General features: G+C 32.1%; 2 protein-coding genes across 3 annotated transcripts in view; both read left to right on the forward strand.

Moving 5' to 3' along the window:
* The first annotated feature begins 16,379 nt into the window (after positions 1–16,379).
* Positions 16,380–17,459, forward strand: LOC115890845 (peroxiredoxin-6-like). Its single transcript, XM_030911193.1, has 4 exons — positions 16,380–16,627; positions 16,684–17,055; positions 17,114–17,186; positions 17,243–17,459. Exons 1-4 carry the CDS (start codon positions 16,542–16,544, stop codon positions 17,366–17,368), a joined length of 657 nt encoding a protein of 218 aa, XP_030767053.1. The 5' UTR covers positions 16,380–16,541; the 3' UTR covers positions 17,369–17,459.
* Positions 17,460–18,082: 623 nt separating this feature from the next.
* LOC115890848 (protein numb) overlaps positions 18,083–23,517 on the forward strand; it is a 189,137-nt gene continuing 183,702 nt past the window's right edge. For both annotated transcript variants that reach the window (XM_030911198.1, XM_030911199.1), the window contains exons 1-5: positions 18,083–18,567; positions 18,619–18,804; positions 18,855–19,062; positions 22,015–22,176; positions 22,238–22,486. In XM_030911198.1, the coding sequence (XP_030767058.1) occupies positions 18,208–18,567; positions 18,619–18,804; positions 18,855–19,062; positions 22,015–22,176; positions 22,238–22,486 (1,165 nt within the window). In that variant the 5' untranslated portion in view covers positions 18,083–18,207. The remainder of the gene's footprint in view (positions 18,568–18,618; positions 18,805–18,854; positions 19,063–22,014; positions 22,177–22,237; positions 22,487–23,517) is intronic.

The raw sequence follows: 23,517 nt of genomic DNA on the forward strand, positions 1-23,517 counted from the left end.
ATGCGGTTTTCACCATAATGTTCTTGACAAAAATTGATCTCCAGACACTGATAGAAGTTTTCGACTATCTGCTATAGAAAAGGGTGTTTCTCTTTAAAATCATTCAATTTGACCCACCCTGTACACGCTCCCCCTCCAGTAAAACAGCATACATAATTAATAATTATAATACTAAAGCTTAGCCCGATCCTGTCGTGTTAAGCCATACCCAAGATTCCAAACACACGTGCTTTGATTAAGACTCGACTCTGATTAAGGTTTGCAGAGCTTCAGCATTTGTCATAAAATAGCGAACAATTTTTTACAAAACCATGTAGATTATATATCACTGTAATCACAAAACTTCAATCCGTTTCCGTATTGTAACGGAATTTTAAATTATGTCTTTATTTTCGAGAAAATGTGGTACAAACATAAGGAATATTTTGTTGATGTCAAAATCTTAAAAAATAAAGAAGCTGTCTAAAAATGTGCTACAGTACGGATATAGTATATAATCCTTTATCTTTAATTTCCTTCTTCATTTGTGTAAAAATACCTAGCCAGTTTTACATAAAACCTTAAATACCGAACGCTTATTTTGCTACTTTTTCGGATAGTGAAATGGACTCTTAATCTTAATGCCACCGATTAGTTATAAACAGTTAACAAAGTAACTTTCCATTGCCTAGGCCTAGGGCTAAGGTCTCGGAGTGAGTGGTATCAAAACGGCAATTCTGCTAGTTGGAGTTCGACAAGCAGTCGCACTTGCCACTTCAACCAACCAACCATGTTTTATCATTCACGGTATTTAGGATCTAAAAGATGTTTTCTTCCATTATGGCTGAAATGGTTACAAGGATAAAAGCAACTTTTTGAACACCATACAGTTCATAAAATAATTAGAGCATTTAATATGGTTGGCTTACCAATGAAATTTATGAAATTCGTCAGTTTTGAAATACTCTAACATCTGGTCTTTCCTTGCACACCAACATATACTATACTTCGCCATATTAATAGAATACAAAAAAATATTAATTAGTATTATTACGCCAACGGACACTTTGCAAAATAATTACAAAACGAGCGGCAGAAAAAAAATCGTTGCAGTAAGTCGTTGTTGGATTATTTTATTATAAACGCAAGAAATAAAAATTATTTGCATTCTATTGGAAAGTTTTACGTGTATATGATACAAAAAAAAACTGACAGAGCAAAGTGTAGCGGGCTGACCTTGATAAGCTACATTATATTTTTCTTTAAAACGAAGGTTTCTACATTCGAAATGCGCTGTGTCACCAACTAACTATAGCAGGACTAAAGTGCAAATCGTATGAATAATAAATTAATAGTTGATCAATTAATGTGGTACTGTAGGTCTTAAGTTACTGAAATTTATTTTTATTGCTAAACTATAGAAAAAATATATTAGGGACTTGACACAGGTAACTAACTACTGATAAGTTCTTTGAAGAAACCATTGGCTCTGGGGAATAGGACAAAAAGAGGACACTTAAAGATGGTAGATTCGATAGGGGGACCTCTACTCCAAATGAGGTACCCACTCTTTATCACTATCGTAAACGGGGAACTTTGGGGAACGATTTTTAAGGTTTTTCGTTGATATAGTCTTTGCTATATGAAATATTTAAACCATAGTAGTGTCATTTAACCTCCTTATTATAACACAAAAATTAACCAAAATATGAAACACAAATTCTAAGCAGTACCGGGTGGCCAACTAAGAATGGACGCCGGCTGTATCTCAGAAACTACTTATCGTATAACTTTGGGAAAAAAATCTAATAAGTAAATCGACCAAGAGAAATCGCTGGAAATTATTTTCAAGTTTGAAAAATGTCCGCTAGGGGGCGTTTCTCTGATTGCCAATCAGAAATCAGGACTTTTCTCAAAAATATGCAGGTGAACAGGTATTTTAAATATTACTATTGTAATCATCGAGAAATTTGTATTTTTTTTATGTAGAGTGCTTTGCTCTATCTCATAAAATAAAGTGGTGGGGGAAGGTTAAACTTGCTTTTATTAAAATAAGGATAACTCTGATTTAGGTTAACCGATTTAAACAAACTAGGGCTCTTATTACAGTTGAGGGTTGGAACCTTTGGTGTTACACAGCAAAATAAAACACTAAATCACCACAATACACCAAAACACTTTTACTTTTACACTGGACGCGCGTTTCGCTAACCATGTTAGCATCATCAGCAGATGATTATAAACTAAAGTACAATCTACAAGTTGAGCGTTTATATACTCGCTCAGTAGGCACCGAGTGGGCGTGGCAAAATCTAGCCAACCGAGTCAGAGCCCACTGAGCGTAACAGTGACAAGTCTCAAATTACAGGCAATTAGATGAATATGAAAGCATCAGAATTAATAAATGTAAAGATAGTATGAACAGAGACAACGGTCCAGTTCCTTCAAGTTCTTTGTTCCTAACTATCTCCAGTGTAAATTTTGTTTCCATCATTTTTTTCCTGGTAGCTAGAGGGCGCTGTTTGACATCATAACCGATATTGCGCTTTTGCATAAAAAAATTAAATAGGAGGCTATATTTCTCTTTACACAGTTAAATAGAGCACAAAATTTCCAAAATATTAGCGCAAACCGCAATTTTCTATCTTATCTCTAACCGGAGATATCAAGAGAACAAATTATGTTAGGCTGTGAATTGTGACATGTGAAAAACCCTCTTTTCTGATTGGTTATTAGCGAAACGCCCCCTAGCGGACATTTTTCGAACTTGAAAATAATTTCTAGCGATTTCTCTTGGTCGATTTACTTATTAGAATTTTTTTTCCAAAGTTATACGATAAGTAGTTTCTGAGATACAGCCGACGTCCATTTTTAGTTGGCCACCCGGTACTTTAGTTATTGCACTTTAAAGTTGTCCTAAAGTAACCCCGTCTCTTGGGGTGAATTTGGGACAGAAAAATTCTACGCGTAAATAGTAATAAAGAAGCATTTTGTACCAAAGAAAGACACACAGCTGTACCGGGTGCGTCTCAAAAGTGGCTCACCCCTAGAACTTTTTTATTTTTTCATATAAAAAAACATTTGGGATATTAGTATAAGACATAAATTAGGATTGATTGACGTATTCAATTGTTTTCGGTCCCTTCCTGTTTCACCGGAAATGACTACAACTTTTGTTTTTTAAGTGGCACCCTCGATAGCTTTTTACTTTATTCGATAGAAAATGACACTCATATTTATATCAACTTTTGACATATTCGCTCAAAAACAAATTGTATTTTAAATTTTAATTTAAAATACAATTTGTATATACCACGTACCATGGCTGTGTAAATTTTCAATCAAGGAGCCTTGGAAAAATGTATTTGATCGTCTAATGTTTTTAGTGTCTTGTCCTGGCCGGTTAAAAGATGCCCAATTCGTATTTTTAATCATATCTCAATGTTTTCAAATGCAATGAGGGTGGCTCATTAAGTTATTCGGAAAAAGCCTTTTTTACGAATACCACACACGTGGTATTTCGAGTGAAATTGTCGTTATGAACCGCATATTATAATTTCAAATAAATCATATGCAAAAATCTCAAAAGTTGACATATGATATGTCATTCATATGTTAGTATCATTTTCTATCAAATAAAGTAAAAAAATACCGAGGGTGCCATTTAAAAATCAAAAGTTGTAGTCATTTCAGGTGAAACCGCCCAAGCAGCATTTGGACGTCGGGACAACGTTGTGTCACGCGACCAAACGTCGGGGCGCAACGTCGGCACAACCTCGTGCCAACCCTAGTCTGCACTAGTTTGGAGAATAATTTTTGGGTCGAAACGACGTTGGATACCGACGTTGGCTAGAAGCCTAATTTAGTACAAACTGCAACGTTGTTTAAAATCCTAATTTACAGAAATACAAAACTAATATGGCGTCTAAGTCGCGTTTTATCCTAAATTGGGATAATTATAGTAAAAATATTATTTTTATGATTTAGTTAGAGACATATGTCAGATGACAGTGAAGGAAAACAAAACAAAAGTATTTAAGTGTGGAGGATGTTTGAAGATCATAATTATTGAAACACTTTAACCGACTCTGTAACTCGTTACCCAAGGCAAAAAAGTTAAACGCAAACAACTTAATTGATAAATGTATTGTTTCTACTTTGAAAAATACTAATGGGTTTTAAAATTAAAGTATTTTAAAAATTTTCTTGAATTTATTCGCAGTCGAAAAAATTGTTCGCAGTCGTGTTTTTTAGGGCCAAATATTTCAAGTTAATGTATTCAAAAAGCAGGAATTGCTATTTTAGGAACGAAACATTTTCTTATTTAACAACATGGCGGCTTTCGCTTTGTTGTTTTGGAGATTAAGATGGAGTAGTTCGAGTAGTCGCATACTGGACTAATAAAGTCGCAGTTCGGCCTTAACTGGTAGTATACTAGTCGCAAAATTGCCTAATTTAGTCATCCTAGAGTCTAGCTTGTGCCGCCGTCTATAATCTAAATAAACGAGGGAGTGGATAAACTATCGGTAATATATGTCGATGTATATTTAAATTTAGTTTTATGTGTACCTTTCTTATGTCCCATTTTAATTAAGTTTTTTTTTATAAAAACAAAAACAGACTGAACTGTCTGACTGAACAGAACAATGAACTGAAAATTTAAGATTTAAGATTATGGTTCAATACAGTTGCAAAAAGGTAGTGACTCGACGTCCTACCAACGTAAGAATAAGGAAATCTAAACAACGTTGGAATTAGTAAACCAGACGACGTTTGCATAACGTTGGAATAGGTCCTGAAACTGACGTCGGAAAACTCTATATTGTCCAACGTTGTAACTACGTTGTCCGAATAACCTAAAGATCATTTAAGCAAAAAAGGTTACAAGACAACGTTTATTCGACGTCGCAGAAGCTTCTACTTTGTTGTAGTACTAGTCCAACGTCGGCACAACGTTATAAAAACGTTTAAATTTATTTTAATACCAAAGGTAGGGAGCTAACTATTTTTTGTAACTTATCCAACGTTGTGTTTAGTAAACATGTGGTCGCAAGTCGTGAAAATGCTACTTTGGCGGAAGTGACCGGTAACAATTGAATATGTCAATCAATCCTAATTTATGTCATATACTAACATACCAAATCTCATTGTTTTGTCTAAAAAAATAAAAATCCTCGGTATATAAAAGAAGCTCAAAAGTTTGAGAAAATATACAGGGTTGTTCACATATGACACGGAATATTGTAGGTAAACGATTAGATTTTTACCAATTGTAAGTTTTGAGTTCGTTGAAGGACTATCAGAGCTACAATTTAAAAATATTTTTAGAAGATATAAAGTGTCCCAAATAAGTAAAAAATATAGTTATATTTTTTTAAATGGAACACCCTGTATATTAATAGTTAAATATCCATCATAAAAATAAAACAATATATTCCTTAGGTAGGTACAACGGTATTCCGATTTGAACGAGATTGGGGGTGCCTATGTTTTGCTAAGTGCTTTAACATTTGACTTTCAAAGAAAAAACGGAAAAATTACGGAATGGGTGAAAACTACCCCCACTCCTACTAATTTTAGTATAGATATTTTCCAACTCCACCGACGACTGATTTTTAGCCGACCATACCAATAGGTATGGTAGGCTATTAAGATCGGCAAAAAAAAAGTTTTTTTAATTTCACTCAATGATGAGTTATTTGGGTCATAAATGACCTAAATACAAAATATTTTCATGGTGTCTGTCTGTCCGTCTGTAACACGATAACTCAAAAACCGCTGAACCGATTTTAACCAAATTTGACACAAAAATACTATGGCACCCGAGAATCTGGTCATTAGTTTTTGTGGTGGGGTGGGGGGTTGGTAAGAGGGTATGAGAGGAGGTTAAAAATTTAAAAAAATCGTAACTCCAAAATTACAGTAGCTAGCGAAACGCGGTTTTCAAATTAAGATTAGGAATAATATTTGCAACAAAATTTGTATAACATCAAAATCAGTCAAAGTCGCAGTTTTTGAGATATTAACATATTTTTGTATGGGCGGCTATACGTGAGTATACGGAATATGCGGTATACGTGGTATTATACCCGGGAAACCATTTCTGATGGTTCAGAGCCAGAAGAACCGTTTGTTGGAGCCGTTGGAGGTTCGTCCGACTCGGATTATGAGCAAGAGTGCGCAAAAAGACGGAGGCTAATTCCTGACTATTTTAATGTCCGTTCTTTATCAGGAAAAAAAGTTGTTGTTGTTTTATTTATTATTTAAGAAATTTTTAAGAAGATAAGCTTTTTTTTGCTATATGTACAGTTATTTTTTGTTACCTTATTGTGTTCCATATTTTTATAACTTAAGCACATAAATAAAAATCAAGTTTAAAGTACGGATATGTTTTTTTTGTTGGAATATTCAAAAAGTATTCATATTTAAATGAATCCAGGTATTCAAATACAGCGGTATTCGATTTTTTTTTCTTTATATTCGAATCTTGAGTATTCGAATACAATTTAGAATACAGTATTCAGGATTCATATTCGAATACCGGATTTCAGTATTCGACCCAAGTCTGGCAACCTCTCACCCTCCTGTCAAGCATTTCTCAAACGTCGAACATGATGGGCAGTTCATAGTAATATATAGTTCACAATAATTACCAAAGCTGCCTTGTCATATTGGAAAAAACTTCAAAAAAAATATAATTGCAAAAATTTCAAATTGTTGGTGGCCACTTTATTTCCCTCTTAAAAATTAACCGAGGCCTGTATTTTCATGATCTAAAAAACAAAATGCTCAGGAGACATGGTTCTGACCCTAAAATGATATTTCAGGAAAATTTACAGACGAAATTATTGCACAGGGTGTGTCAAAGTTAGGGTAAAAAACAACTCCTCGATCAACCCTGTATAATATGCCAAATACTAAAGTTTATAAAAAAGCTGAGTTTACAAATTAAAGTTGATATAATTATATACAGCTTGCTAAAAAAATCATGAAAATAGGTCTAAAAATAACAAAAATATAACAGTTTAAATTTGACCAAAATTTTCTCCGTGGCGTTTTTTTTGCATCTGAGTGTATTACAAAATTTATTTATTTTTTTAAAGTTTCATGCCCTCTAATGGACAAACGAAGCACTTTTTTATAGAGGTAAATTGTATCCACTTGTTTTGACTCCAAAAATACGTATTAGATGGTAGTAGTTAGTTAATTGGGACACCCTGTGTCCTGTGTATTAAAATAACTAAGACGATAATTTCATCTTCATTAATAATAATTTGGCTAAAACTACGTTACACTACTTACACACTATCGTGGTTTTAAATGCTATTTTATGCTAAATATGTAGTACACGAGTAGTAAGAGTTCAAAAGCTAATTGAACTAATTCATTATATTTCTTATGAAGCTACGTAAATACCTATCTAGTCATGGTTTTTGCAGGAAAAATATATAAGTACTTTACATAATTAATTGAAAGTGCCATTATCTCTTAAGGCCATTGTAAATTTGAAACAAATATAAACATAAAATATTAATTAGATATGTAAAAATTTAATGCTATGTACGTTGACACGTACATATTCCAAGGTGGTGTAATTCAAGTTTAAAAGGTTTGTAATTAGTAATGACGTTAAAGAGTTTTTAATGAATAAAATATTTTTAAAAATTATTTGTAAAATATATTGTAATGATACTCTTATGTTTTTACCTAATAAAGAAATAGTTGTTATATTATAAATAAAAAAATTGATTTAGGATTTTCTACAACCCCAAGGTGAATTTTCAATCCACTTGTTTTCAAGAAAGTAAGTTTCTTGTAAGGTTTGTTCCAACACAGAAATTTGTACCGTTAGGGTAGCGTTCTATGACGGTAAAGTTTCAAACAATCATCTTCAGTACTATCCACATATCTACTCAATATCACTGTCCTCTTCATCACTCATCATATTTAATTCAAAAATATAAAAATATTTATTTAAAATATGTAGGTAAAGGTAGTCCGGGTTGACTACCTCACAAGGCTCTACAGCAAAGAGGAAGATGCAATCGAGCAGAATGATACACCAGAGATAACCACTAACGAAAACATACAAATAGAAAGTGAAGACATAGAGATGGCGCTCCGACAATTAAAAAACAGAAAAAGTCCTGGACAAGAGAACATTCCGAATGAACTACTTAAGAATGGAGGACAATATCTAATCCAGCAACCAACCAAACTAATTAAACATATATTTCTCTATCAAAGAATATCTGACGAATGGCGAACAAGTACCTCTATCCTTATGTTTAAAAAGGGGGATAAAGAAATGCCAGCAAACTATAGAGGCATAAATCTTCTCAGCACAACATTAAAACTAACAACAAAAATAATAACAAACAAATTAAACAGCATTATATCTCTATCAGATGAGCAACAAGGATTTAGAACGGGTAGATCATGCACTGATGCGGTCTTTGTTATAAGACAGATTGCAGAGAAATCGATTGAGTACAACAGACCAGCTTACATGTGTTTCATAGACCTGCAGAAAGCATTTGATCGGGTTCAATTAGAAAATGTTGTACATTTACTTTATGACAGACAAATACTCCATAACTTAATTAAAGTCATAGAAAATATATACAGTGCTAACAAAATCCAAGCTAATATCCACGGGGATCTTACCGAACCAATACCTGTAGAGAAAGGCATACGACAAGGCAATTCATTAAGCCCACTTCTTTTTAATATTATCATAGACGAAATAATCAAACAAGTGCGCCATTTAAATGGATACAAAATGGGAGACCGCAATATGACAATTCTATTTTATGCCGACGACGCTGTGCTATTCGCAGAAGATGAGGAGGACCTTCAAAGACTAGTATATCGCTTCAATCTAATAGCAAAATCTTAGAACATGATAATCTCTGCATCCAAAACAAAGAGCCTGACAACATTAAAAATACCTATCAGATGCAAGATTGTCGTGGATAACACAATAATACAGCCAGAAATGAAATTTAAATATCTCGGTATAGAGTTATCCGGTTATGGCGATATCGAAAAGAGGTAAGACAACAAACAACAAAAGCAATGAGAGTAGCTGGATGTCTGAACGACACCATATGGAAAAATAAGTACATAGGCGTCGAGGTCAAGTCAAGAATATGACAGAATGACCTACACATCAGAAACCAGACCGGATACAGCAAAAACAAAAAGATTCTTGGAAACAGGCGAGATGAAAATCCTCCGCAAAATCACACGTAAAACGCTGCTAGATAGAGAACGAAGCGAAAATATAAGGCAATCATGCAAGGTGGATAGCATTAATGAATGGGTATTGAGCAGAAGACGCGAATGGAATGAACGTATAAGCCGAATGGACGAGGGAAGAATAGTAAGGTCAGCTCGAGACAAATCACCACTGGGAAGAAGAAGTACGGGAAGGCCAAGAAAAAGACGGTGTGATAACCTTACCATCGATTGAAAAATTGTAGGCATGATGTGAAGAACGAACAGGCAATCTGCCAATTATAGAGTAGGAAGAAGAAGAATGTTGATAAAACAACTATAAATACCAAATAAAAGAGGATGAATTAGCAAGTTAAAAACAGAAAATAGTCATAATATTATGTTTTTTAGGAATTCAAGCAGTTTCAATCGAATTGAATTACTATTAGGAAATTTTAATTTTTCTTTGTTAATTGCATTATGCAGAAAAAATATGTATAAATATGTGTCTTTCCTTATGAAAATGATTATAAGTCGGCAGACTGAGATTAAATAGGCATAATAAAAATGCTTAACTAAACAACAAGGAACAAAATTAAACGGTCTATTAATAAGGTTATCTCATTGTTACTTATTAACTATAAATTATTCGAGTCTACATATATTATGTTATTAATAATATGTATTTATATATTTTAATTTAAAAACATCCACCTGCAAATATTCCACTAATTTTGACGTATTATGTACTTAAGCTCATTAAAGGCAAGGTTCGATTACCATGCATTTTTGCTGATATCTAAGAGATCATTCTTAAAAGAATTTAGTAATTAGATATTTTAAAATTGTATGAAATATTAAATTATAATAATTGAATAATAACATTTTAAAGTTTGTATACCGGGTGTTTTTCAAAAATGCTTTACCCCTGTAAAATTTTTATTTTTCCGGATAAAAAAACGAAATTTAGTAGGTTAGTATATGACATAATTCAGAATTGGTTGAAGTCCATTCAATTAGATTCGTTCACTTCCTGTTTCACCGGAAATGATTAAAACTTTTGATTTTAAAACGGTACCTTCGGTCCTATTTTTTTTACTTTATTATATAGAACACGGCATTCTGAATCGAATGACATGTCGTCTGTCAACTTTTGACATTTTTGCTTGAAAAAATAGTATTTTAAATTTCAATCTAGATTACCACGGCCATAAATATTACGACAATTTGACTCGAAATACCAACTATATGGTACCACACTATTCGTAAAAAAATGCTTTTTTCAAATATGCTAATGAGCCACCTTCTTTCCATTTGAAAAAATTACACAATACCATTTGGCCATCCTTTAACAGGCCAGGATAAGTGACAAAAACTGATTGAATACGTGAATCAATCCCGATTTATGTCATAACTAACAAACCACATTTCATTTTTTTTATCTGAAAAAAACAAAAAAGTTATAGAGGTGAGCTATTTTTGAAAAACAACCGGTAAATAGTAATAACGCCAATTTAAAAAATAAAACTTTCCAAAAGGATTTGGTACTTATAAATTTACAGCCTTCAACTATAATCATTTCATCTTTAGTTGTACTTTAACTGAAGACGAACAGATCGTAATTAAAATGACAGATACTCGTACCTTATTACATATCCAGATAAGTATAATATGAATCCTACTTATAGGAATTTAGTACATTTCTACAATCTCTACTAAAATATCTCTGAAACAATTATAGCATACGCAAAATGTCAATTCAAATAAATCACATTTTATATAATTTCATTCTATTTTGAAATATTATAATTTTGTTGTATTCTGTCTAAAATAAAACGAAATTGCTATATCTAATAGACAAATAGTGTAGGTATTTTGTGTTACACATAGTTCTAAGTTCTAACATATTTCCACTCCGATTTTTTTATCCTCCCACTTTTTTCACCCTTCCACCTATAGATCGTCAGTAGCTCGGTATATTTAAATAGTTACCCGCTATTCTTTCAGTATATCACACCTAGGTTAGGTAAGGATACTTTCCTCACCTACATAAAATTAATATTCAGACTTACCTGAAACAAGGCTGATGATTCCAGTTGAACAGCTTTTTCACCAAAGAACCACTAATATTGCCTTCAGGCATCGCACAAATATCAGTATATAAAGTTTAGTTTAGGACATTTTTTCTTGAATACATTTAAAAATTAAACACTGCGATCGGAACTAAGAAAACTAAACCAAAATTAGAGCAATTGAAAGATGAAAATATGAAAATTATAAAAAACTATAGTAAAATTAATCGAGAATTTCTCGAATCGTACCGTTAATGGTAGCGCGGTCGTAGAAAGCGAAGTGGTATAGCGAGCGCCTTTCTCGATTCCCATTGGTCGAAGAGATTGGCGCCAATTCGCCTTGTTTTAGGCGAAAAGAAAGTAACGAGAGGCGAGAGAGGGAAATTCACTTTTGGTTTTCATTGTGACGTCGCCGATAGGTGATCGGGTTACGTGCAAATTGTATAATCGGTTTTTTATACGGTACTGCTATAGAGCGGTCCATATGGTTAAGGTGCGTCTGGTGTACGGTTAACTTCCGGTCAATCAGCCCTAATAGCGACTTATGTAAATTCGCTTCAAGATTATAAAATAAGAATCGCTTTTATAATGTCCTTCGACGTTGTGCGATGTCTAGTCTTTATTGGTTTCGGCCATCCCAGTCTCCATCACGCAGATTTCTTGAGCTCATCGCCTTCTTGAGACACTCTCGATCCAAGAATTTACTACCGAGAAAAATCAAAGATTTTCCTTCATTTAAGATTTAAGTAAGAACAATTTTTGGATTGTCACGGGGTTTTTAACAAGATACTGTCTCAGCAGGACAAGAAACAACTCTGGTTCATGCCTTTTGTCGGTTGGAAAGGAGCAGATGTCTGTTTTCCGACTTTCCAACAACGGCTTGATTAAAGCTGTGTCACAAATTACCTATAACAGATGCGAAAGAAAGCGACTGCATCGGAAACCGCTCGGCAAACCCGACACGCCTATTGAGTGGTGTAAATACACCAGTCGTTTAGTCCGAAAACCTATGCTGTGTCGTATTCGCTTGCTGCAATGACATAGTGCGTGGTTATATGTTTCTTTTTAAAAACGCGTGTAGGATTTTTTTGGAACTTTTGAACTGTTATTTCCAAGTTTTGGTAATTTGTATATCTTATTTAAAATGGGATGCAAATGTGTTTATTTATAAGGAAAAAAAAGATATTTATAGTATAAAAAATTAATTTATTTAACAAAATTTAATTAAAAATGTGACAAAATAGTTACCTTTCTATTGGTTCTATCGGACTTTTTTCGACTATATAAATCTTTATTTTTAAACTTTAATACATCAAATATTTTCAATCTAATAAATCATTTAATGATGTAAATAAGAGGAAATTTCTCACATGGGTGGTCAAATTTTATAGTTTTCATTATATCAAACAGCCTCTGAGAAATGTTTTCAACTCAAAATGCCTTTAATTATGTTTGATTACATCATTAAAAAGGGTCTTCAAATACATCAATGTGATATTTGTCTAAAATTTGCAAAAGAATCCGAATCTCTGGATAACTCGAAATTATTTACCCACTGAAAAGCCTTTGATCATGAAAGTGGAAAAATTTGCTCATTTTATTTACAGGCTGGAAAAATTATTTATATTAAATTTTGATGAGTTTTGCACTGAAGAAAATATTCAGAGGCTGTTTGATATAATGAAAACTATAGAATTTGACCACCCATGTGAGAAATTTCCTCTAATTTACATCATTACATAGCTTTACTTTGCACATGCTTACTTGCTACACGCCTTACAACAATACTTTCTGGCCAATGATTTATTGTTAAACGTGCAAACGCAGTTGTTGCTTTTTGAAAAACGAAGTAGTAGCTTATGTACGTTATGCATTAAATTTTTTCTACAGATACATTAAAATTTCTAGGCAAACTTGTGGACAAAATATTGGATTGGAAGGCTCATGTTTCTAATGTTTCTGCGGGACTTGCCAGATATAGCTATGCATTCAAAATAATTACGTAACATATTGGAAGGGAAGCGGCTATAACTGGGTATCATGCTTATGTACAGTCACTATTAAGATATATGGGTTCATTTTTGTACGATGTAGCAGGGATGTGGAATTGTCCTGGAATTTGTCTGTCCTAAATGTCAATGGAATTTTCCTTTTGAAGTTGTTCCTAACTCATGGTGTTATTAGTTCTAGAATGACCTCCATTGCTGCTGTTGGACATGTTCTCATGGCTCCTGTGATGCAGATGCATGCCAGTCTCTGCACAGCTTTGCATAGGCCTTGCTGTAAGTTTCTCTAGTTGTGTGTACCAAGCAACTATATAACTGCTCTATAGGTAATCATGGGTCTTACTAACATGGAATACATCCAGCGCAAAATGTTACGGGCGCAGCCCCATCTATTTCCCGTCAGTCTTCTGCATATCATGACAACATTTGTGACTTATTTGCTGGTAATGTTCTTAATATCCATAAAAGTTTAATGCCCAGGTTTATTCCCAGATATGCCGTATGATCGAATAAAAACGGCGTCAGCGATAGCTATGAAATGAACATCGTTGTCATTTTATATGTAAAATTATATGGGAAATGTCATCGATCGTCATTCCATAGCCATCGCTGACGCAGTTTTTATTCGATTTTTCGAAAAATTAATAATGTATAAGGTGTGGCATTGAAAATAAGAAAACTATTATCAGTATCAGAAACTTGGTATTTGTCTCCTTTATCACAAACTCTGTATGAAGAAAGTTTTTTTGAAAAAATGCACAATTAAAAATACTAATACCAATAATTGACGTGTCCCACCGTTTTCTCTACCATTTAAAATACAGGGTCCGGCAAACTTGTGTAAACCTAAAGTAACTACGAGAATGTATTTCAGGAAAATATTTTAACTTCTATAGGGTGGTACAAAAAATTGTGAGTGGATCGGGATGATTTTTTTTAAATGGAACACCCTGTATATTATTGCATTTTTAGCTTCCTTTCACATCACTTTACATAATCCTAAGATATGCGTAAAAATTATATTTATCAGCTTTTATAAAAAAAATATTAAAAATACAAGTATCCTGAATTAGGTACCCATTTACTTTAGATGGTCTAAACTTAACTTTGCTATAAATATCGCAATCTTAAATCGTACAGGATGTCCAAAATTTAACGCCAAACTTTCTAAAATATAAAATAATTTTTCTTTGTTTTGTTTTAATGTAACACCCTGTATATTATTTTTTTATTAAATGAAGAATTAAAAATGAACATTTTCTCCATTTAAAGTATTTCAAAATTTTTAATGCTTTCGCTGATACACGCAGTATTATTTCATATCGCTCACTCCACGGTAAAATACAAGAGAAAAATAAATTATTGGGTGGCTTTGATAAAAATTTACTATGGAAAATGCCACATGAAATATAAACCGCAAATATCTGCGAAACCATTAAAAGTTTTGAAATACTCTAAATACAAAAAAAAAATTATTTCTTAATTCTCCTTAATTTTTTCATTAGATGAAAAATAATATATAGGGTGTTCCATTTAGCAAAACGAAGAAAAATTATTTTATATTTTAGAAAGTTTGGCGTAGAATTTTGAACATCCTGTATGATTTGCGATTACGATATTTATAGCAAAGTAAGTACCGTAAAATGGGGTGAATAGAAACATAGTGGTGAATAGAAACAAAATTTCTGAAAAAAATCAAATCACGATTAAAAATATTCAAAGTAAAAAGAGTCGACATATCTAATTTTTCTATCATTGGTAATACACAATAAAATGTAAAAACTATATTTTTATCTGTGGCAGCACTGTTTCTGTCAATCAGCTCATCAATAAATGTGAGATCGATTTATCACCTATTTTGTATGGCGCGAAAACTTTATAAATAAAATATTTATTTTTAAAGTGATACATAAGCTGGTACATGTAAGTTGTCATATTATATGTATTATTAATTATTGTTAAACCTACTTAAATATGTAATAATTTACTGTTTCTAATCGCCTTGTTGGAAGTAGAATAGATAAAAACATTAACATCAATGTGTGTTTCTATTCTCCTGAATAGCAGATAGAAACACAAATGTTATTTTTATTTAATATTTATATGCATATTTTTCAAAAATCAAATTATATGTATACGCAAAGAACAAACAAAGACCCATGTTTTAAAATATTCGGGAAAATAATACCACATTTTTATCAACCGGTATATCGCTAATAGCCTACGAAACTGTTTCTATTCACCCCATTTTACGGTACAGACTATTTAAACTATATACCTAATATAGTTTTGATTTCAGGACAGTTGTATTTTTAATATATTTTTTAAAGAAAGGCTGAAAAATATATATTTTTTATTTATTTATTAATATCTCTGAAACTATCGAAATATATTTACTCATATCTTAGGATTATGTAATGTGATCTAAAATGAAGCCAAAAATGCAATAATATACAGGGTGTTCCATTTAAAAAAATGATCCCGATCCACTCATACTTTTTTGAGCCACCTTATAGAAGTTAAAATATTTTCCTGAAATACATCCTAGTACATACTTTAGGTTAGCACTTCAACAAAATTTCCAAGTTTTTTATTCTAGAAGCTACAGATGCCCGACGCACTATTGCCGGACCCTGTACATACATACACATTTATGATACACACTGTATTAACTATGGAGTGTAGAGGTACCTCTACACTCCATAGTATTAACAGTAAATTTATAATGCGAGACCACCTGCAACCAGTAATACAATAAATTAAAAATTAGGAAAATTTATTTCTATTTATCTAATTTCATCAATAATATAGTCAGTACTGAAAAGATCTAAATTTTATTTACATTGGAAGGTAAGGAAAAAAATTAATATTCCGGCGACCGCCGCGCCGTAATCTAAATAAAAATTTCGATTTTTATACGTGTAAGCATAAACAAATTCTATTCATATATTTGCATGGCTTTACTGTGTTTTAATCTAGCTTTCTGGAATATTGGAACTAAGAGAAACACCTAAAAATTAAGATATTTGCAGAATGTGATACTTGTTTCATATTCTTCTACTGCAAAGTATCGATATCCATATTTTTTATAAATTCTATTAATCATCCTTCCTAAGCGCACCATAGATAAGAGAAAGCGGACACGGATATAACCTCACAAATTGCGGCACCAAATCAAAACAAAACTATAAAATCTTTGCTGCCTCTTAAGCCAAATTATAGGTGTAAAGTTTTATTATTCAGATAAGGCTGTTTAGTTTTAATAATGGTAAAGTTAGGTGAAACATTTCCAAACTTTTTTGTAAAAACCACGTTCGGAGATATGTATTTACATGATTGGTTTAAGGATTCGTATGTTAACACCGAAAACACGCTTCAGTATAAGTTTAAAACTATTTTAATTCTAGATGGGGTGTTTTCTTTTCCCATCCCGCAGATTTTACTCCTGTATGTACAACCGAGTTGGGAAGAGCGGTACAACTGAAAGAAGAGTTTGCGAAGCGTAACTGTAAACTGATTGCTTTATCTTGTGACTCGGTAGAGTCTCACTTGCTATGGGAAAAGGATATAAAATATTGGGCAGGTAGAGATAGTGAGTTTCCCTTTCCCATTATTGCAGATGAAGACAGGGAACTGGCTATAGTTTTAGAAATGCTCGATCCAAGCGAAAGGGATTCTAAGGGCCTTCCATTAACTGCAAGAGCAGTTTTTATTGTAGATCCCGATAAAAAATTACGTTTGTCAATATTATATCCTGCTACAACAGGAAGAAACATGAAGTAAGTTTAGGAATTATTAATTCTTATCTTCCTTTCATAACATTTTAATTTTTTTTAGTGAAATATTGCGGGTTCTAGATTCCCTAAAACTTTGTGATAAGTACAAAGTAGCGACACCCGTCGATTGGAAGGTAAGTTTGTAATTTTTCCTTACCATTCCTATTTTTTTCAATAACATATTCCATAGCAAGGAGATGAAGTTATGATTCAACCTACAGTATCTGAAGAAGAGCGCAAGGTTTTATTCCCTTCTATGACAAGTTCAAGTTTACCTACTGGAAAGAACTATATTAGGAAGACATTTGTCAATTAAGACTAACTAAAATCTCAGTTGTATAGTTGTTTATAATGTTTTGTATTGCTATTCTTAAGGAATAAATTGAAAGGATAACATTTTATTAATATTTTAGTTTTTTCTTTTTTTTTAATCTGAATGACTGAAATAAACATATTATTTAGCAGGCTTCATTTGGTTAAATATTATATTATTTTATGACTTCATTTGATTAACTACTTATTAACTGATTTATATGGACTAATTACTGAAAATCATGCTAATTCTTTTGAGTGTTCCAGAAAATAATGTCGTGTAATAACATAATTTTATATAATTTTAACTATATAAACTATTCTAGAAAACCAAATGTTATGTTATAACATTAATTGCAATCTTTTCACTACTTTCTAGTATGTTTTTGTAACGTTAAAACAATAATATTTTTTCACTGATTACATAGAACACTTTCTGCAAGCATTTCTTGTGTTGTGAAATTAAATAAATATGAGTTACAATATGGAGTATTTAGGCCAGGTTTAAACTATATTTAAACCATAAAATAATAGAAGTAAAGATTTAAATTCCACTGAATTGCGAAACATATTTCATTTCTATTTCTTCATTAACAAAATAAGTAAAATTTACAAAAATTTGATTATTTTAGCACTCGATCCTCATGATAGATGGTGCCACATGTTGAAAATATTTGAAATTTAACGCGGCATGCCAACTTGACAATTATGCAGCAAGCGCTGTCAATGTCAGCTGATAGCTGATGATTTGTATTCCGAAGTTTGGGCAGTTTTTAGGGCTATTTATTAGGATGAGATTTCAAAAATTTGTCATTTGTAATAAAAGGTAGCTAAATTTTAAAAATGTCTAACGAAGAAGAGAAGTGGACTGTATACAACGCGTCCCAATATTTGCCGGCAGTGTTAAGCGATCCGAATAAAGGTAAACAGTTGAACTTTTTTACAAGAACATGGGGCGATGCATTTGTGGAGAAGGTAGAAGTAGAAAGAAGTCCTTTTTTACCCGAAATAACGTACGGACATTTCGACCAGTATTTTCGAAAATACGGAAAGCGCCATCGAAGGCATCAGAGGTTGAGCGAAGCAAAACTAGAGGAAACTAATAAACCTAAACTAAAGTCTGAAATACCCGAGTCTCAAGATAAACTTGCTGTTATTCCAAAAATATATTTACAGTCGGAATTTAATTTAAATGATCCAAAGGTAGTAGAAGATCACTTAGTACAGTATTGTACATAAACATATGTGTTTCAGGTATTTAATGAAGTTTTTAAATACGAAACAAAAACTGAACATGATTTACAAGAGGAGTTAAGTTATTATCTTGATATTGTTGAGGAGCATATAGCTAAACAAGTATCACAAAAGTCTGGTGCTTTTTTTCATGCTATGACTTCCCATGATACTATAATGGAGCAAATGGGTGTTGCAACAAATGAGGTAAAGTTATTTATTTTTTTAAATGTTGATTTTAATTGTTCCCCCTTTAGGTCAGACTATTACGATCCAAAGTACAAAAAGTTAACAAGTGTTTGACAAGAGATGCTCTCAGAATTTTAGCTTTGGCAAGAGCTAAGAATAACCATGTAGCTTTAGTGGATAAATTAAAACTTATGTCAACTGTGTTGCAAACTCAACCAACATTACAATTATTACTTAGTTCTGCCGATTATGTGGGTGCATTGGAGTTGATTGCAGGTAGGTTATTGTATATTTTTATTATGGTTAATATGTTATTTTTTTGTATTTAATAATTGATTTTACAAAATTTAATCTTTGTGTTGTAATTTGTCAAATACGTTTAAAATAAAGTATATGGAGGGTACCGCTTAAATTCCTGTCCCGATATTGAAGGATGGCTATAGAATTTTAATGCATTTCCTACATAAGTCTATCCTTGGTTTGTAGGAGGTTTGACTAAACAAGGATGAACCTATGTCTTGAACATTCGACTCGATTTTCTGTCCTCCTTCAATACTGGGACGTAAATCCTCTCATTGCTCTTATGGGGAGGCTGTCGTATATTTTTTTTAAACGTATTTGTAATTTGTAGATTTAAATATTTAAATTTGGCAAATTCTCTTTTATTATTAATTTTTTATTGACAATTAATTGTACACAAAATAAATTTACTTCATATTATCACTATCTTGAAATGCAGTAAACAGGTGAATTGTGAAATCACTACTATGTAGAGGTTTAATTCTTTATCACATTCATTATCATGTCTGTTATCAATGATGACCCCATTGATGACACATAAGGTACTACAGGTTATTTCTACTCCCAATTGTTAATTTTCTTAACAATTTGTTATTATATTGAATCATTGGCTATGAAAATTTTTCCATACCATTACAGTTAATGTATTTAACAACAAATATACTTGTTTTCTATGTACTTAGGTTAATGTATTTAATATAATACACATTAGAATAAAATATCTCACATTTGACACAATTTACCTCTACAAAAGTGCTTTGTTTTTGTCCTTTAGAGGGCATCAAAACTTTAAAAGAATAAACACGTTTTTTAAGATATTTTAAGAACCGATATACCAATTTGTATGAAATTAGGGGTGTCTATGTTTTGCTAAGCCCCTTAACATTTGATCTTCACAAATATCAAGAAAAAGTACGGGAAGGGCGAAAACTACCCCCACCCCCACATAAATTTTACTAGAAATATTTTTTACTACACTGACCACTGATATTTTTTTCGTAAAATTATTTTCCTAGTATTTACTACATTTTTGTCTCTTGTTAAAAAATGACACATCATATATTTTTTGAGAAACAATTGAACAAAGGTAATTTTTTAAAAAATTAGAGAATTTTTTTTCCAAAGCAGACCTATGAAATATACAGGGAGTTCCAATATTGGTTAAATTGGCCACAAACCTCTGTAAATTTTGGTCGGCACCTCAAATCAGAATAACCGTTCTATTTTTTTTTGTTTGATGCTCTCTAACAGACAAATGAAGCACTGTTGTATAGAGGTAAATTGTGTCTAATGAAATTATTTTGATTCACAAAATAAGTAGTAGTTCTATATCCACGGAATATTGGGACACCCTGTATATTTTTTTGGTTATAATATAAATAAAATATATGCCTTTTATACATGGTGGTCCGAACTGTATTCCGGAAACTTCGGCAGCGTATTCTGCAGATAAAAATAAGTAAAAAGGTTTGTATAAATGTATTGTCCTAAAATGCTTAGTTTCGGAGATATAGGGTGTAGAAGTTTCATTTTTATTTCGATTTTTTCCAAATAATTTCTGAAATAACGTCAATATTTAGATGAAAATTGATGTTGGTGTCAATATGAGTCCTATATGTATTTTAACAACTGTTTTTAAGAGTAATAACTTTTCGTCCGAACCTGTATAAAACTACTGGGTGAAAATATATACATTTCGGTGATTTTTTACGTAAAAAATATCTCTTGGTAAAAATCGTTACAAACAACCGTTCTCGAGATATTTGGAATGGAAATAGACAATATATGTCATTATTACCCAAAAATAAACAATGTTAACAAACCTGACTGAAATGATCAATTTGAGAAATTTTTATTTTTTTTTAATTAATCATAAATTTGTCTGCGAAAAAATGACGATAAAACAGTTTCTGTTGAACTTTTGGCACAAAAACATTTCCAATTTGTGATTTCAGTCTAATAACTATTTAGTCAACATGATTAATTTATGTCAACGATGACAGGTATTGATAATTTCGATTTCAAATATCTCGACAACCATTACTCGTAGCGATTTTTACCGAGAGACCTTTTTTACGTAGAAAAAGTCGTAAATGTATATTTTTTACTCAGTAGTTTTATACAGGTACGGACGAAAAGTTATTGTTCTTCAAACCAGGTAAAAAATATGTAGGTGGCGCCCTTTACAAGTAGGAGTCATATTGACTTCAAAATCAAATTTGTCATGTCAAAAAACTCACAGACACCAATTTTTATTCAAATATTGACGTTACTTCATAAATTATTTGAAAAAAAAAATCTAAATAAAAATGAAACTTCTACACCCTGTATATCCGAAATGAATCATTTTAGGACGTACATTTATACGAACTTTTTTACTTATTTATATCTGCAGAATATGCTGCCGAAGTATCCGGAATACAGTTTGGACCACCCTGTATACAGGGTGTCAAAAATAGTGTTTCTAACTTGTGGGTGATTCTACAGATAAAAATAAAACAAAAAATTCCTATGAACGTATGCCCTAAAATGCTTCTCGAATAAGTTACAGCCCTCGAAGAGTTAAATAAAAATAATATATTTTGTTTATTTTTAAGAAGATTGGTAAACCATTTTTCCTGAAATTTGGTACTTTTATACACATTTTAATGCTAAAGCGAATGGCAATGGTGGAAAGTACGGGTAACGTTAAGGTGCGATTTCCTAGCGACGCCTGGCGCCCGCGTCTCGCCGCACACTGGTTCGTTTTTTGAACGTACGTGGCGAAACCTGTATATCAATGAAAAGTAATGTATTGCTTTATAGACGTCGCTAGGAAATCAGATCTTTAGATACACTATTTTTTTGACACCCTGTATAGTCTAATTTTATTAGTTTATGTTCATGTAAACTTGGTTTGAAGTTTCCTAAGGTTATTATAAATTTTAGGCACGCAAGATGTTTTGGCCAGAGAGTTAGCAGGAGTTACTAGTTTAAGACATTTGCCATCTCAGCTTAAAGAAATGTCAAAGTTAATAGATAAAATGTTAAGTACAGATTTTGAGAGATATGCTGCAGCTGATCTACATAGACCGCTGGATACTAATGAAGGTACTTTGTTTGTTATTGGTACTACCAGTAACAAAATAAACTAATGTAAATTGAAATTTAGGTGTACTAGAACCTGACAGATTAATAAGTTTGGTAGCGGGATTACTCAAACAGAGCCATTTACAGTTTCTTGAAATATACAAACAAGAAGCTGTAACTGCAGCCAAAGCATTGCTGAAGCAGCTGATGATTGAACAGTTGGCTGATGCAGAAGACGAGTTGAACGAATTGACAGGTTCTGGTGAGGTGGCGCCACCTATGGATTCTGATCATTGGCTGAAAGTTTTGAAGTTGGGCAGTGAAGCACTTGGTTAGTAATTAATATTTTATTATTGAAATAAATAAACAAGCTTCAGTTCCTCAATAATTTTCTTTCTGTACCATTAGATTATTTGTTTTTATATTTACATATAAAGTAGATAAGGTACTGTATTTATCTGTATTTTAAATTACAGTATAAATACAAATTACTTAAATTACAAACTATATCTAAAATCATAAGGAATTGCCAATCATTATAGGCTTGGTGCATTTCAGTTGATTTCAACAAATTCCGTCGGCAGCGCTTCAACGGCAGAAATCAGAAATTATCAGTATGTACACGCCGCCGCGCCGCGCCGTCCAGGTTACAGTTCATGTTGATCGTATTAAAATAAAGTTATAAGAAATGTCTATACCTATGTGGCGGATTCATCTCTCCAAAAAAATCCTTTATGGGTATTTCGCCACTGCACTGCAAGAAAATCTACAAAATAAAATAGTTATTTTTTGTAAACACTTCTGCGTTAAACCTAAACAGACACTGCTTGTCAGAATTTATGTTTACAGTTATACAAATTTGCCTAACAAAGAAAAAAATGCTTAACGTTTCGGAAAGTCTATCTCTTTCCGTCGTCAGAAACAAAAAAAAATACAAAGAATAAAGAAAAAAAACTTTAAAATATTTAAATTCAAACTATTATGAGAAGACTTTAGTTTTTTTAAAAATTTTTGACAAAACAATGATTGTTTCATAAAGGATTTTTTTGGTAAATAAAGTTGAAATCGTGGCGTTGTCATAATATTTAAGTATTTTAGTTTTTTGCTAGTGCAGTTATTGAGGGTATAAAACACTCAAGTACGAGGTTTGTGTGATGTAACGCTGTTTCGGGTTGTAAAAAATAAGCGAAAAAGAATTCGAACTAGGCGTCGTGTTGTGTGACAATTTCAAATCTTAATAAAATTGCCAAACAAATGTTAAAGTGTAAAGAGAGCGTAATTAGGGCATTGTTGGGTGCAATAACATTCAACAACTCAACTTATTTAACTCTCCCCAAAACATTTTATAGCTTCATAGTTTTT

This window comes from Sitophilus oryzae, unplaced genomic scaffold (assembly GCF_002938485.1).
Source record: "Sitophilus oryzae breed Bouriz unplaced genomic scaffold, Soryzae_2.0 scaffold_931_pilon_pilon, whole genome shotgun sequence".
Lineage (NCBI taxonomy): Eukaryota > Metazoa > Arthropoda > Insecta > Coleoptera > Curculionidae > Sitophilus > Sitophilus oryzae.